The 16879-nt window shown below is 37.9% G+C and overlaps 2 protein-coding genes across 7 annotated transcripts; both read right to left on the reverse strand.

The window, feature by feature from the left end:
* Nucleotides 1-72: 72 nt before the first annotated feature.
* Nucleotides 73-1533, reverse strand: LOC137936278 (S-adenosylmethionine decarboxylase proenzyme). The gene has a single exon (XM_068780862.1). The coding sequence runs from the start codon at nt 1402-1404 to the stop codon at nt 292-294; it is 1113 nt and encodes a 370-aa protein (XP_068636963.1). The 5' UTR covers nt 1405-1533; the 3' UTR covers nt 73-291.
* Nucleotides 1534-4042: 2509 nt separating this feature from the next.
* Nucleotides 4043-16634, reverse strand: LOC137936258 (uncharacterized). Of its 6 annotated transcripts, none has more exons than XM_068780840.1 (10): nt 16308-16634; nt 15561-15599; nt 15190-15360; nt 14472-14667; nt 7382-7552; nt 7121-7237; nt 6752-6949; nt 5527-5586; nt 5346-5444; nt 4043-4458 (listed from the first exon to the last, which is right to left on the reverse strand). In XM_068780840.1, the coding sequence occupies exons 3-10, from the start codon at nt 15333-15335 to the stop codon at nt 4348-4350; spliced, it is 1098 nt and encodes a 365-aa protein (XP_068636941.1). In that variant the 5' UTR covers nt 15336-15360; nt 15561-15599; nt 16308-16634; the 3' UTR covers nt 4043-4347. The 6 variants fall into 6 exon arrangements, with proteins under 6 accessions (XP_068636941.1, XP_068636939.1, XP_068636938.1 ...); XM_068780838.1 differs by having other exon boundaries at nt 15190-15407; XM_068780837.1 differs by having other exon boundaries at nt 15561-15630.
* Nucleotides 16635-16879: the final 245 nt, after the last annotated feature.

A 16879-nucleotide genomic window follows, 5' to 3' on the forward strand; every position in this document is an offset into this window, starting at 1 on the left:
ATCCCCAACACGAATACTTATCATCAGTACCTTCTCTGTTATTAGCATAATTTCTTTTGTTCAGGACATAGAAAGCATAATGTTAATAATCCAAATAAATCTGAGATTTCAAAGTTCCAATTAATTTGACACCACAGACACCTGCATCAACCATAAAATACCATAACAAAAAGGTTCGACACAAACAAATAACAACCAACCTTAACCCCCTTAACACATCGCTAAAACCATTTCATTGCCATAATTCAAAACTCCTAACACACAACTGCAGCTGCAAAATGTATATCTTATTTATCCTTTTTTTATTTCCTCCTCTTCCTCTTCCTCTTCCTCTTCTTCCTCTTTATCCCAGTGTTTACGTTTCAGGATAGACCTAGGCACACAGTATTTGCTGCTGCACGCCTTGAAGCTTTGATAGACCACATATCCACCACCCCTCTCAAGATCTTGACAGACACGCTCACCGGAGTTAAACCCAATCAACTCTAGTGGCTCGTCCCCCCATCCGACACGTTCACCGCTAGGACCATCCATATGAATAGCAATGGAAAATTCATCAGGATGGAAACAAGCCAATACCCTCTCAACAAGCTTAGTCAAATCGACGTCCACCGGATCATATCCTGCTGCCTCAAAGCTTGCATAGCTGAAACCATCTTCAGGAGTCACATGGATAGTCGAAATAGCGGAACCTTCGATACCATTCATGGAATATCCGCATGGATCAAACTCAAAATCACAAATCTTGGAGTTGGGAAGAATCTTCCTTATACCAGACACACAAGTCATTTTTTCAGTAGAACTCTCCTCGTTCTTGTAGAAAATAGAAGCCACTTTCCGGTTTAGACCAGTCATGCACATCTCCATTGTGTACACCGGATGGTCAACTGATTCTGCAGAAGCTGAATAAATATGCCATTTTTGAGATTTGAGGAAGCTCTCCATCACATAGGCTTTGCTACCGCTGCCCAGCTTGCCAAAGTAGTCATCAAGAATAGCAACTTCTTCGAAAAAGCTGCGGTGTGGATATGGCTGAGCACCAGGAAAAATAAAGCTTCCACGAGAGTAAGTCACAGATTTGACAGAGAGCGCAAGTTTACCAGCCAACTTTAGAATTGGTGGGATGGAGAGCAGTAACTTTGTGGTCCCACACGTTTTCAGGATAAGCTTGTAAGGGTAGACAAAGAGACTAGACTCAGAAAGCACATATGAGTCAAGATCAGCATTTGAGAGTGATGCCACAATGGTGCACTCAGCTGGCTTTAAGATCTCATCAATCTGAGACTTAGAGAGAGAACGAAGGCCAGAGCCATCAGGATCAGCAAAAATGGGAGGTTCAAAGAATGATATCTCAAGCCGCTTTTCATAGCCTTCAAACCCAATTGCAGAGACGGCCATGGCCATGTTGAAGAGGAAGAGGAATTAACTAAAGGAAAAAGAGTATCGCTATACCTAGAAGGAAAAGCAAAGGGGAACTTGGAACTAAAAACACTGATGCTTATTATTCAGGAAATATACTGTGACCCAAGACCTATCAGGATGGCTTCCTCGCGCACTGCATACACATAAAAATATCATTCAGAGAGGTGCGACAGAGTATATGACAAATCAACCAAGAGTTCAATTACTTCAGAATTTCTTTTAAATCAAAAGTTATTCAAAATCTCATTCATCATAAAAAAAGAAGAAGCAGAAATGCTACAGAATTAGAACTGCATTTATTACTTACGTTGGAGTAAGCAGCAGATCTGAACTTCTTGATCCCACCGTTTGGTCGAATGTCTTCAATGCTGTAGCCTAGGGGAGCTTCATAAAATTGAGACTTACTACTGGACTTCTTCCCACCTTTCTTTTCCATTATAACATTCAGCCTTGCCTGAAGAATCATCATAAAAGAAGGGGAGGGAATCTTTAGATGGATAACACCCAACATAAATATCAAACACATATAGTACAAGACCGCTTATAACATCCAACTTAAACATTGAATAGATGGAGCAAAAGTCTGCAGAACCCCCAAAAAAACACCTTATTGTAGTCCAGGGGAAAAAAATCAAGAACATAGAAGAAGAAGAAGAAGAAGAAGATGATGAGGTAATTCAAAATTTTCACACTCAGTAACATAATAATCACAATGCTAGCAATGCTGGGAAAATAATAGAATAATGATTAGTGCATTTTTTCGATTGCCCTGTCTCTTGGCAGAAAGAAAAATTTCAGGCTCTAAAGTACAATCAGACGATGTAAATACAAAACTTTAAGAGCACAAAAGAAATGAGAACATGCTACAAGAAAATACCTAAACTTAACAAGAAATTAGCCCTAAAAGATAGAAGTAAAACTGAAAACAAAATGCAATTCAATGGGAGAACCAAAATTTTGAAAACACAACGTCAGACAAAAAGATAAGAATCAGAATAAAAAACCAAATTTGTAGAGAACCTCTTTGGAAACTAGTACTCTATAATACAGGAGAAAGTTGTAACACATAAGCAACTCATTAGAAAGGCCAGATATCCAGGGAATTAGCTGAAACACCTAGAACATAAATATCGTTAACAAAAAAGTCAATTTGATGATACGACTATTAAATCTAAAGCCTCACTACTCTATCATCTATTTTCAGTATAGCAAACGAAACTCTAACAAATTCTTTTCAAAAATCTCTACCGAATATACAGAAAAAGCATAAAACACAGCACACTTCTTGATCACCAAACATTGATGATACGACAAACTCTAAGGCCTGACTACCTAGTCATCTATTTCAGAATCCAAGCGAAGCTCTAACAAATTACTTCTAAAAATCTCTACCAAATACAGAACAAAAGCATAAAATATAGGAAACTTCTTGATCACCAAACGAACCCTAGGAAACGGAGAAAAAACAGTACAGGGAAAACCAGACTTACGAACAATACACTTCCGAAAGCGAAAGATTCACGTAGTTATGACAAACAACAAACAGAAGAGCAGAACAAATCCGAGTAAACAAAAGGTCCAACCACATTTCGAATAAAAACACACACACACACACACATGCAACAAAGAAAGCCAGATATTCTGCATAAATATAAATAAAAAACGACGCACTTACCAATACCAACAAAAGTTAATAGCCGAAGACAACGAATCGACTCCTGTAATATCCTCCAAAAGACGAGAGGAACTTTAATAACCAAAGAACAACAGCCTACAAGGGATCGTAAAGGATCGATCAGTAACCAAAAAACACAAAACACCTACCAAACGAATTGAAATCGATCGATCTACGAGAAAAATATACTCACAGACAAGAATCCCGACGGAGAAGCGTGATATCAGAAATACAATCCTTCAAAGACTCCAACAAAGAATCACGGGACAGAGTGAAAGAGTGGCGAATTCTGATGCATGAATCTCGCTGCGTGATTGACAAAACTTTAACGCGGTGCCCTTATTATATATATATATATATAATAGATGGCAGTAAGTTGCATGATGAAGGAAACTTTAACGCGATGCCCTTACCATCTGTTCTGATTCTATTTTACGGTCATGCCCTTCCTATGAAGAATTCCATAAAACACTATTCAACATTGCTAAAAGACAAAAAAAAAAACACATCCTATATGAAAATGCTACATTGGTATATAATTGGTAAATGAAGATGAGTGAGGGTACATTAGTAACTCCAAAATAGCATGAGAATCACGCAATGCAGACCTCGGAAGAAGGCTGGGGTCGTTACGGGTATTTCATATTAGCCGTGGATGTCTACACGAAGCTTCCAAGTCATCAGAGTCATCCATAAAGAAAGAAAAAAAGGCAGAGGGGTCAATCGGCCTACGTTTCAATTTTGACCCGTAATTTTTTCTCGGAGTGTTAGCTGGCAGCCTGCTATCCCTGTCGGCTATCCAGTTTTCTGGCATCACAGGCATGACCAGGCCCAGTTACGTAACGTGTGCCACAAGGAGGGCCTGTTGTAGACCTGTATCCGGTCAGAGTTGGCCTGAGACCTAAATGTTGTTTATGGATCTGATTTTGAGTTTATTTTTTTCATAAAATTAAGTATGTTCAAATGCTTCAATAATTATACTCGAATTAGTGAACGACAGATAAGTCATTTTGCTTTTTGAGTACGAGGAGATTATCTTGGTACATCTCTTTTCCTAGCCCTGTTTTCTTTTACAGTTGAGTAGACAGCTTACATCCGATTTGCAATTTCACACAATGTACAACAAAACAATCTATAATTCTTCTTTTCTTTCTTTTGTTCTGCTTCCGCTTCTGTTTCTCGCTTCTTCTCTATTTTGCTGTTAGGCAAGTTGTGCGCTGAGATTGAACACATAAACGAGCGGCAGCCAACTATTTCGGCTTCATAGCCTGGAATTGTTTGGTATTGGTCTCTGCTTGTTGTCTGGACGACTCATTTCTGTTTTCATAATCCCGTTTAAGCTCCTCCAAACGCTTTATTACCTGTGAACATTACCCGTATCAGGAAACATCATAGGACTGCACAAACAACCTAATGAACTTAAATAACATCATTTTTCTTATATAGCAAACAAAAAACATTTGAATTACACATTAAAGGCTCCTAACAGTAAGCAGGTTCTCCGTGGAAGAGTTTCGCTTGAAAATGACCCTGTTTGTATCAGCAAATGCTACTTCCAGATCAGTAACCACCAGTAGATTATCAACCTATCACCTATGCGGAGATTGAGAAGTACAACTTCTCTATTTCTTCTTTCTTGTATCACTTCTCCATTATAATTAAAATTCAGAAGAGATCCAGTTAATACAATGACCAAACATATTGCCTAGCACATGCCAAACATGAATATGAGACTTGCACAAACATAAAAGGCTGGCAAAGACGGGTTATAGAATAAAGTCTTCCAACAGAGATTCTAGAAATATATAGTTCAAGAAAACAAATGGATAGAAGAACATAAAAATCAAACTGACTACATATTTCCACCATCTTGCAGAACCATAGTAAGTACAGATGGACAAAAGCCCTAGAGAGATTCACCCAGATGGTTCTAGCAATATCATTTTATGGCAAAATAGATGACATATAGTGAGAAAGTGATAGATGGCAAACGAATGGTTGTAGGAGAAGCAGAAGGACTGAAGGTCCACATTTAACCAATAAGGACACCAGTTTGATATATATGGACCATGGAGTTGCTCGGTAGGACGGCTTATGTAACTCAATGGTTTAGAGACATACACTAGTTAAGCATTCCTTAAAGTAGGATACTTATCTCCCAAACAATGCGCAAACAAATTTGACAGAAGGAAAACCCCACAAGCAAAGAATTAAAAAAAAAAAAAAAAAAAGAGTAAAGAGCACAGACCCTGATTGAGTAAGCCATTGGTAATAGTGTATCAGGGTTCATTGCATCTTCTGGGAAGTTCCTCAACGCATGTATAAGTTTCTCAAAAGGTAATTTTACCTGATGACCAAATAGCAAATTTTAGAAATAAAGTAAAGGCTGTATATTTGGGAAAGATTAGAAAAGCACATAAAAGACTAACCAGGTCATCATGGCAGTATCTCAGCAAGGCCAGTCCCACTTGGAATACTATCTTAACACCCTGCACCACTAGTGATCAGAGTCGGTACAAAGAACATTAAAATCTAAATAGGATCAACAAGAAGCATCTTGTTGGACTAGGAACAGAATTCAAAATGTTGCATTGAAGTCCAGAAAGAACAACATGATCACTAAATTTGCATGTAATTGTCCAATCAAGCACAAATGCACAGAAAGACTAAAAGCCATGATAAGGCAAGCCACTTTGCAATCTAAAACAAATGTGGTTCTCACCTTATTCATGCAACAAGGATAACATCTTCATATTAGAGACATTAGCATATATTTAGAAGCCAAGAGCATTGGCAAGGGCAGAGACTTTTCCCACAGTTTTGGTTTAAGGGAGCATGTGTCTTTTATAATTAATTTTTTTCCTTTTAAGCACTTCCAGAAATACATACAGACAAGTAAAAAAAAGCAGAGCCCTGATCCAAATGATTTAGATGCATCACAAATCTCTCGACTGCATAAGCCTCTTGCTTTGTCTCATCCCTCCAATGGCACTTCCGCCATCAAGAGAAACCAAGTAGTTGGGGCTTTTTGCTGTTGGCAATGCCTACCCTAGTCACAATTTATGAAATATTATTCACTCTTCTTGGACTGATTATTTAGACCGAAACCTGTGAAAACAATTTTTTTTTGGGTCATCCTATTACATTGAGTTTATACGTGGTTACCTCCCAAGCCTAGTGAGGCTTGAAATCAAGACCTCAATCTAGCAAAGCCCCTGATTTGACCACAGAGCCAAAGCCCAAATCTCAAGTTGTATTTTAGTTACTGGGCTGTTGTAAGCATCAAGTTGGGGAAACATTGATTTGTACCAATACAAATGAAAACTGCTTCAAAAATGGTAAAATTGAGGCAGATGCTGATCCACAGATTTAGAAGGAACTCAGCTGACATAGCCCAGATCAAAAGAATTGAAGCAGAACCCTTGTTCTAATGCTAGATCACTATCAGATGAGAAAATTAGAATAAAGTATTATTTTGTATTTTGTGTGTATGCCATAAAAACAATAAACTTGAAAATAAGAGGATACTGCAACACGTAATCATTGCAAGGCAGTTCATCAAGTCACACAAATACAGTTCCATTCTAAACTGTAGAATAACATCTTTCCGTAAAATCGAGAGTATTAATTAAAGCAACCTATCAGTTTACTGACCTCATACAGAAAGACATCCCAGATTCGAAGAGCCAAAGGAAATGGGAAAGAGTATGAGAAAACAGTTATGAACCATTGACTAGCATACATGCTTGGGTTCATCATCTCTTGAGTAAAATGGTCTCCTAGCTTAGGCAAGTACTCTTTTACAAGTTGTTCAAACATGGAGAGGTATTGTTGTACAAGTGGTAAACCAACCTGTTTGGCAAAGCAAAAAGATAAAGTCAATGTTGCAAATAAAATATATAGTCAAGAAGACACTTGGGAAAAATAAAAAAATAAAAAAATATGAAAATATGAAACAAAATAAAGTGTAACTTTATTTTTTACCATTCAAAAAAAAAAAAAAAAGTAATCTTGCAGGAGTACCTGATAGAGCCCTTCCATTGGCGCATGAATGGCTCCCTTCAACAGAGCAACCAACAGCCAAAAAGCATCTTCTTCGCTCATATAGAGGAGCAATAGACCAGCTAAAAAACCCATCCCCTGCAATTGGCCAGGACAAAGATCTTGGTATCAGAGAAAAACCTTTTTTTGAGAAAGTATCAGGGAAAATCTAATAAAATTGAAAATGAGAGAACTCCTCAATAATCAAATCAAGGTGCAACAAGAGGTATCTTAGGTTTGCACCTGAACATATCCAACATCTCTGTCATATACTGAATATGCCTTTAGGACATTATAAAGGGACCTCTGTCCTGGTCCATGTCGCTGTTGGAAGAATACGTGAGTAGGGAAAGTACGGGAAATATCACGAATAATATCCAGTTCTGAAGATGATGTCTCGTATATCACTAATTGCTGCAGTCACAAGCAAGCCTTATCACACAATAAGAAAACAAAAGAAAATTTTGAAGCTTACATTATCAGAAAAAAGAAGAAGGTGGTTGTTTCAACTAAAAAGCATTAACCTCAAAACAACCAAGATACAGATTACCTACGAATAATAGGAGAAAATATGCATTCTCAAGATATGGGTGGTATAGTGCACAAAGAAAGTAGATCACCCAGAAAAGATAAATCAAAGTGCATTCAAAGTGATCCATTTTCCATATAGAATGTGTTTTTTGTGTTAGTATGTATAAATGTGAAGTGCAAAAGACAAGGTGTGGACACAACTTTTTATTTTAAATCTATAGTAGAGATGGCATCTTACCTAAACATTCTCTCCTGAAAGTAAGTTCCAGCCGTTAAAATGGAATTTTGCTCTCTTTTTATTAAATATAAGGCATCTCACTCCCTCTAGGTGTGCATAAATGTGAAGTGGAAAACAATAGGTGGGGACCTATCAGAGCCTCCTTGGTCACGCTTATCCCAAAGAAGGATGGGACGCCCACCCTAGGGAATCTTGGCCAATTCATTTGCTTTCTAGTGCCTTTAAACTCATAACCAGGATCCTTGCAAACAGACTTCAGAGAGTCCTGAATAAGCTAATCAATGTGCACCAGGCAGCATTCTTGAAAGGGAGATAGCTTCTCCACTCAGCCCTCGCCACTCATGAGATCGTCCATTGTCGTGCAACAGGAACAAAGCTAAAGTCATCCTCAAGGTGGACCTTGAAAAGGCATTCAACAAGGTCAACTGGGACTTTCTAGACGAGAGACTTCAGAAAATCAAATTTGGCAATAGATGAAGGCAATGGATCCACAGTTGTTTTGCTTCAGCCAAATTTTCCATCCTTATCAACGGGGCTGTGATGGCTACTTCGGTGCATCAAGAGGGCTTAGACACAGCAATCCAATCTCCCATTTATTATTCAATCTGATTGCTGAAGTTATGAATAGAATGTTCCTGATTGGCCACCACAACGAATGGTTTCTGAAGATGATGCCAACTCTCCTCTCACCACCCCTATCCTTTAGTATGCTGACGATACTCTTTGCTTCTGCAACGGCCAAGATGTAAACATCCTGAATATGGAGGCTCTGCTATCTATGTACAAGCTAATGTCTGGTCAAAAGGTCAATTGGGAAAATTCCATTCTTATTAGGCTGAATATGGATGAGAAATACTCCAGATCCCTGGCCAGACTAGTGGTGTGCATGATGGAATCTTTGCCGCTGACCTACTTGGGCCTTCCCATGACTCCTGGACGTGTGACTATCTGACAGTGGGACCAAATCATCAGCAAGTTGGAGAAGCACCTATTTGCATGGAAATGTAAGCTCTTTACCCCAGCAAGTAGACTAACAATCCTTAAATCGACGCTATCCGGTATCCCTAGCTTGTAACTCTAGCTCCTACCCTGACCAGTGACTATTGCTCACAGAATTGAGTAAATCGAGAGGCAATTTCTTTAAAAGGATACAAAAAACAATGTATAACCTGGTCAACTGAGGGAAGGTTTTTCAGTTGAAGTATGATGGTGGCCTCAAAATTGGAAAGATCACCTTCATGAATAAAGCCCTTCTAATGAAGTGGACTTAGCGCTTTGGGCAGAAGCTCACCAAACTTTAGAGGAGAATCGTCTGCGAAAAATATAACATTCAAAGCTCAACCTAGAGAGTTGCATCTGCCTTTGGAAGACAATCTGCTCTTCCATTGTCAAATTCAAAAGAACTTTCAAGAATGTCTGTCCAATCGAGCAAGAATATCAGGTTTTGGGAGGATATGTAGGTGGGCAGACAAAGCTTGGCAGCCTCCTTCCCCTTCATCTATCAGATCATCAATCAACAAAATATTCCAATGGGACAAATCCATAACTTAGCTATGGGAGGGACCTGAAATTGGAACCTCAGGAGGCCTTCAATTATGAACTCCCTCAAACGGAGGCCCTACCTCAATCGCAAGAGAGATTGCATATTTATCCGACTGGAGACAACAGAATAATCTGGACTGCCATGAGCTCTAGCCTCTTCTCGATGGCCTCGTGTTTGGTGTGCACTAAAGAAAAGAATCCTCTCCTGTGATCAGCTATTGGACAGAGGTATGGTCATCCCCAACCCCCTCTGTAAATTATGCAATGCTGATTTTGAAGATATTAACCATCGAACTTTCCACTGCAACTTTGAAAGAGAAATTTGGAACTCCATTTAGAGGAGGTTTGAGATCTCCACTGTCTACCAAACAACCTGGCCAACATGATTGCCAGATCCTTTTCATTCAACTTCAGAAATTAGGGAGCTTCCTTTGGTGCATATCTGTCATCATCATCCTTTGGTTCATCTGGCTAGAGACGAAGGACTACACTTTCTCGGCCAAGAAAGCGTCAATGGGGAGGTCATAGAGAAAGCTATCCATGCAACTGTGTAGTGGACCAAGCTCCTGGAAGACTTCCAAGAGATCCCTGTTGCAATGATTAGGGCAAAATGGCAGGAAATTGTTGCTTTGATGTGCTAGAAACCAAAGCCTGTTGCTTCCTTGACTGCCCACCCTCTTGGTCAACTCAAATTAAACTTTGACAAGAGATCATTATGCAATCTCAGTACCTCGAGCTTCCGAGGGTGATTCTCAAAGATGTCGATTAGATTCTCCTATCCTATTAAGGCCTTCTAGGGGTTTCTGACTCCAATAAGGCCAAAGTCCACAAACTTTTCAACGACCTCAAGGTGTACTGCAGACATATTTTTTTGCTAGTAATTGTAGAAGGCGACTCCAATTTGGTTATTTCATGGGCCAAAGAAGACAATCCTTTTAGTTTGCACATTGACCAAGAATTCTGGCAAATTAAAGCTATGGCAACTGAATTGACCATCAATTGGTCTCGAGTCTCCCAGGAGGCCTACTTACTCGATGACTAGTATGCTCGTATGGGTCAATGCCAACAATCCATCGTGATAAATATTAGTCCTGATAGTATTTCTGAGTTCGATTTGTGTCTTGTATTTCCTCCTTCCCGAGCAATTGTTGTGCAACCTTCTTGGCCACTCCTAGTACTTTGGCTTTTTTTCTCAATAAATTGCACATTCTATTAAAAAAAACTGCGGAAGTAATTTTTATTTTAAATGAAATAAAAAACCGCGTAAGTAATTTTTGTTTCCGTCGCCACCGCCTTCGTCGCAGCCCGTTATCCCCGACGAAAGTTCCTCGCTAAGATGGGCTCTAAAACCGTATAGAAATTGAAATTGAAAATAAATTTTTAGTAGAAATAAGTTTCTAGGGACTATTAGTGTCTCATGTTTTTTGTAAACATTTTTCTAATTCAAAATTCTTATTAAAAAATCATATAATTTTCTAAGTAAAATTTTCTTGCCAAGATGGGCTCTAAAACCGTATAGAAAATTTTTGAATAAGTATTTGACAGTTGATGCTGTAATACTTTTAGCATGAGGCAATTTTCATAGCAATTTTTGTGTTTGACATTTTATTTGATTAAAAATTTATCGATAAGTATAGTAATATATTAGATTGATTATTAATTTTTATTTATTTCCCTAGAAGAGGAAATAAAAGTTCCATTTAACTTTCCTAAGAAAATTTAGAAATATTTCTTGTAATTTTCTAATAAGTCACTAATAGTAATAGGATTTTATTTAATTTTTTTTTTGGAAATATGTATCATAGGAAAAACATTTCTAGTTTTTCCTAGAATATAAATTTTCAACTAGGGGACTAAGGAGGCCATAGTAAATTTATGGCCAGATTCAAAAATTACAAAATAAGCTAGACAACATTTGGAGTAAAAAAGATTAATATTGGTGCGTTCTAATCTATTATTGAAATTCAATCCTGAACCTCCCCTATCATTCTTTTTTTACTTGTATGCATAATTTTATATATAATTTATTTGACATATATTTTATTTAGAGTATTAAATGTAGGTTAAGCTCGAACTCGGTTAAAATTATTAGGCTCGAGTTCGATTACAATTTTAGGTTCGAGGCTAGGGTCGGTCAAGCTCAAATTCAAAATATTTAAATCAAACTCGGCTTGAACAAGGTTCGGACTCAGCTGGATTCGATGCCACCCTTATGCCCAATTTTAAGTAGAGGTCATTCCCAATTTTATGTAAAATGTATGTATAATATTATATACAATTTATTTGACATGTATTTTTTGAAAAGTTGTAAATGTATGTTGGACCGCAAACTCGAGACTTGTATTTTTTGAAAAATTTTAAATGAATGTTGAAGCTTGAGCTCAGCTCGAACTTGGTTAAAATTATTAGGCTCAAACTCGATATAGGCTTGAGCTCGAACTCGAAATATTTCAATTAAGCTCGGCTCGAACATAGGCAGGTTCGGACTCAGCTCAGCTCGATGCCACCCCTATTCCCAGTGTATTCAAGTGCCCCACAAGGTCACCTACTTCTTATGGTATGCTCCAAAAATTCAAAATCATGACCATTAACCAATCACAAGAGAGGAAACCTAGTAAAAAGTCAAACTTTATAATGCCTTTAATGAACCAGTGGAGTATCTAGTCCTCCATTGGTCCTTCATTCAACAAGTCTAGAGTGCTTTTTTGCAGCTTAGATCTTCAACGCTTTTTTTTTTTTTTTGGATGGCAAGAAAATTTTATTGAAGCAAAGTGCAAAAGACATAAGAACAAACAACCAAAGATACATAATCAAATAAAATAACAAAATTAGGGACCATGAACAACTAGATGTTGAAGGGAGGTCCTAACCCTTTCGCTAATGAATCCGCCAACGAGATCAAAAGTACAGAGGACATAATTTCAACATATATACAACCTATAGGTGAGATGACTGATGCATAGAAATTGGCACTCAAATCTCCAAGTATCCACCTCCTCACTAGCCCAAGAAATCCTCACAACAAAGTCATCCTCAACAATCAAAGGGGAGGTAAATGAGTCACAAAACATTGTTTTTCCCTACAAGAGAACCCCGACTTTAGCTTCCATAAAGTCAACTTCACAGAGTGGTCCAATGTTCTCCCTCATGATTACCAATGATTGCCAAAAATATACCTAAAGCTAGGATTTTCTATTCATCTGCCATCAAAATTAAGTTTTAGCTAACCATTAGAAGTTCCAATGCTCAATTTGTGCAGGTATTTGTTAGTTGAACCCAAGATAGCACCAAATGAATTGCTTTCTCAATCACCAACCCGAGAAAGCTTCCTATGGATGAGAAGACTCTCTCATTGCACTCTAACAATAAACTCCAAGGAACAAAGAGGACTATAATCTTCAAGAGAATGAACCCAAATTATTCATGGGTAAAGAGGAAATTCTGCCACCCAATTAAAGGGGTTTGTGGGGAAGTATAGAGAGATTCCCATGCACAAGAGTGAATGAAAGCCAAATCTACATAGAGAAAGGGCACCAAAGCAAGCAATGATCAATGCTTTCATCAACCGCACAGCAAAAAATGGCATAGCAGATTTTAAGGGTGAAAGTCATGCCTACAAATCTGGTCACATGTAAGAATTTTTCCCTTTAGAGTGCACCACATGAAAGGTTTGACTTTTTTGGAGCCAATGTGTTTCCAAACAAGTGTTGGCATGGGGGAGATATTAAGTTTCTAGCCATTGAGAAGGGCAGAATCCAATTCCTCAAGTATGCCTTTGGTTGTTATCCTTCACAACTGTTGCTTGGATAATTTGGAAAGAAGGAACAGAAGAACCTTCGCTGGCACACATCACTCTTTTAGAAGCCCCATTGAACATTTTTCTGATAATGTGCTTTTAGAAGTAGCAAACTCCAGAAGATTGCCAACTTACCAGGGTTGGTTATAAGAAAATTGAAGATCTATTGTCAACTCAATTGCGTAAAGTATTAGTCATCCAATGGCAGCCCCCCTTCCCCTTCTTTCCAACTGGATGGCTGAAGCTTAACCTCAATGGCAGCTTGAGGAGTAATTCTAGTCCTATTGGTGTTGGAGTCATCAGTGACAGAGACTCTTACAGAAATATCTGCCCTGTATACTCTATTCACTCTGTTTAGTGTGCTTACACAGTTGCGGAGTTAAGGGGCCCCTTCTCCAAGGTCTTTGACTCTATGTGACAGATTGTTCCTTCACTTTGATTGTGATGGGGACTAAGCGATTATCATCGACTGAGCTATATCACACATGTCTCTTTAAGTGTGAGGTCCTGAGTTCAAGTCTCACAGGGGTTGAAGGGGGCTATATGCATGCATAATTAACATATAAAGAAAAGCTCCATAAGCAGTCACTGCTCATAAGTAAAAAAACTGGAAAGTTTGAGAAAGGAAATCACCGTAAATGGATGCGCTTCTAGAAACATTCTGCAGAAAATGAAAATATGTTTTGCATGAAGATGGAAAGTTCATGTAAGATGGTAAACCCTCTAAATCCAAAAACAAAAACAAAAATTATAATGGTCTTTTCAGTGAATACCATTACAAATCCTCACTTATATTCCCTTATTGGATGTTTCTCAAAAAAATATATTCCCTTATTGGATGTAAATCAAGAAAGAAAAAAAGGAGGACAAAAAACTAAGAAACAAAAAAAAAGGAGCATGGGAATGAGGTAATGACAACTCAACCAAGAGTCAATCCTACAGCATTTACTTTAGTCATAAATGCTTAAGTGAGACAGCAGGTCCTTTCAATCGTGGCTAACTACTGTAGGTTGACATGAAATGGAACTCAGAACAAAAAAACTGTAAACACTAAACACGGTCATTGACCTATATGCTGAATCCTATAGCTTTACTCTTTAATGTCATCTAAATAATTTTGCTAATTATACAAATAAAAAATATTAAAATTAACAAAAAATTAGTCTTGATTAACTAGAGTTCTACAGACATGTCAGCAATTATCCAAAAAAAGGAAAAAGGGATACCTCATAGACCCCTGGGTTCATCAGCAACAGATCTCGGCTTCCAGAAATCAACTGCCAAACTAGACCTCTTAAACAATCAGGAATTCCCTTTCTTATACGTCTTTTAACCACATGAGGTTTCCTTCTGACATAATGCTTCCAATCACTTCCACCAACCCCAATCATTTTCCTCCATTTCCTTACTCTTCTTTCCTCCCTGAAATGTTTCACATTCACAACACGTTATCAGCAGCATGCACGGTGAACAACGTAAACAAATTGTCATCTACAAAAGTGATTTTTAGAAGAAATGATGCTTTAGAATGGTGCCAGAAATCTTTGGAACGTCATTAGAGATTCCTTGATGATAAAATTTGTGAAACAAACCAACGGTATAGAATTAAAGGAAGTATGATTGGAGCGAAATGAGCATGCAAATGTTAAGTATTCACCCTTTGAAAAGTTTTAACTAATACTGACTACTCCGTGGAGCCATGCTCGAATCCAGCATTGGCAAGATTTCAATTATCCATCAAATAAAATGATAAAACGAAGTTCTAATTTGATGGTTGGTCATTTCATCGTGACAATTAAATGAAATTGTTCTTGGGAAATGCACACTGGGGATTAATCAGTCATACAGACATAGCTGTTAATGTATACTGTCAATATAGGTATAACTATTTAGGTAATGCTATCAGCATAGTTATACCTAAGATATTTCTCTCTTGTTGCTTACCTCTCCTGTCCACTAGCAGATGTACATATGTTTAAGCCTTCTGGGGAGTTACTGCATTCTTGCTTCACGAATCCAAATCTGTCCAGTGGTTTTGGAGAAGGAAGCGGACCTGGTTCAAACTCATCAATTGCTCGTTTCCTCTCCATGTGCTACCTAGAATAAAGCCCATGCCTGAAGAGGGAGAGAAGGCATCACTCTTCGTCTGAATGTAGCAGGTACTATTATGATGGCAGAATACAGGAGTTAGTAAACGGATCTAAAAGAGTATCATGAACTAAATCCCAATTATTTAACCAACAAACATGTTTGAGGATTCTAATCAATTGGATATGTGGTTTTTATACAGCATGCATGATAGGGAGGCTACTTACCAAACTACGAAGGACCTAAAACTGCAGCCGACACGAGACCTGATATCAGAAGCATAAAATCTTCAAATTGCTGCATCACATAGACAGCATGAGAAGATGAAAACCAAACGCGAAAAGTAGAATGGAGGAAACTTCAAGGCGAAAGAAAAGGGATATTCTCATCAGGTTCCAGGTCATCACCATAAATACAGGAAAGGCTCTGGTAAGACCTACGGTGATATTCGCCGCAAGTAAACTAATCGAAGATAAAAAAGGACAGAGTCACAAACCCACAGGGACGGAAACGCGGCAATTTAACAGCTAAAACTTGGAAAGAAATGAGTAGAAGAAGGGAAGTTTCTGCACATTCCTCCGAAAACATGCAGATCGAGACAAAGTAATATATAAATAATTTTAAGAGAGCACAAGACATCTCATCTCATAAGCAATCGTCTGACAGGCTAATGAAAACAACAAACAATGGATTAAAGACAAATGTAGTGTTACTAAAATTCGGGTCCTCATGAGTAAGATTAATAAGAACCAAACTTTACCAGTGAAAAAAAAAGGTTAAGGAAACAAGAAATAATTAAAAAATAAAATAAATAAGACAAACATCGACGGCCACGACTGCAACACAGAAACAAGTCGAGTGAACAGGACAACGAGAAGAGAGTTTCAAACTAATAAAAGTTGACACAACCAAAAGACCACAAATGCTGGAAAACCGAAAGATGAAACAGGGTAAATTCAAGGGAAACAGCCCACCTAGGAATTGACCTTGCGATGGAAAACGGCAAAGTCTTCTTTGCTCCTCGTCAAACCGGAATTCAAAGAATCCGATTCCACTGGATATTTGGATCAGTAACGAAAGCTCCGAAACGAATCAGATGAACTTTGCAAGATTCTTCCATTCTAGATACACGTCTCGACTCCTCGGCCCCTAAAAAGCAGAACAGAAACGCCACGAAGGTTTTAACTGGAAATCGGAAAGTCCAAGCTAATATTGGTGGTGAATCGTGATTCATGGGGGTTAAATCTTGTGTCAAGGGAGATCTGATATCAGCGCGTAAGCCCTGAGCAACGCGTTGGAAAACGCCGTCCGCTGGAGCAAATGTATTTTGTAGACGAAGGAACTTCGATCTAAAATCATTCGTATGTATTCTAATAACTTTAAATTTTGTAAAAAAATCATTAATAAGTAATTTAATTTCTCAAACTAAATAATAAATGGTCATTGATTTAGTTCATAATTATTAACAATTTTCAAATAATTATAAATTTATTCCATAATTTTGACCTAATATGAAGCTAATGTAATTGTCTGTGTGACATAGGTT

Source organism: Aristolochia californica, unplaced genomic scaffold, assembly GCF_029961685.1.
Source record: "Aristolochia californica isolate CCGP_79_NKW_82.1479 unplaced genomic scaffold, dmAriCali1.0.hap1 SCAF_7, whole genome shotgun sequence".
Classification (NCBI taxonomy): domain Eukaryota; kingdom Viridiplantae; phylum Streptophyta; class Magnoliopsida; order Piperales; family Aristolochiaceae; genus Aristolochia; species Aristolochia californica.

Bases quoted from the DNA above. Each gene is read 5' to 3' on its own strand.
- LOC137936278 (XM_068780862.1), bottom strand. From the start codon at position 1,404: ATGGCCATGGCCGTCTCTGCAATTGGGTTTGAAGGCTATGAAAAGCGG.
- LOC137936258 (XM_068780841.1), bottom strand. From the start codon at position 15,335: ATGGAGAGGAAACGAGCAATTGATGAGTTTGAACCAGGTCCGCTTCCT. The intron at 5,445-5,526 runs GTTAGTCTTTTA...TTTGGTCATCAG, and splicing joins GATACTGCCATGATGACCTG to GTAAAATTACCTTTTGAGAA. The intron at 4,459-5,345 runs GTCTGTGCTCTT...TAATGTTCACAG, and splicing joins CAATGGCTTACTCAATCAGG to GTAATAAAGCGTTTGGAGGA.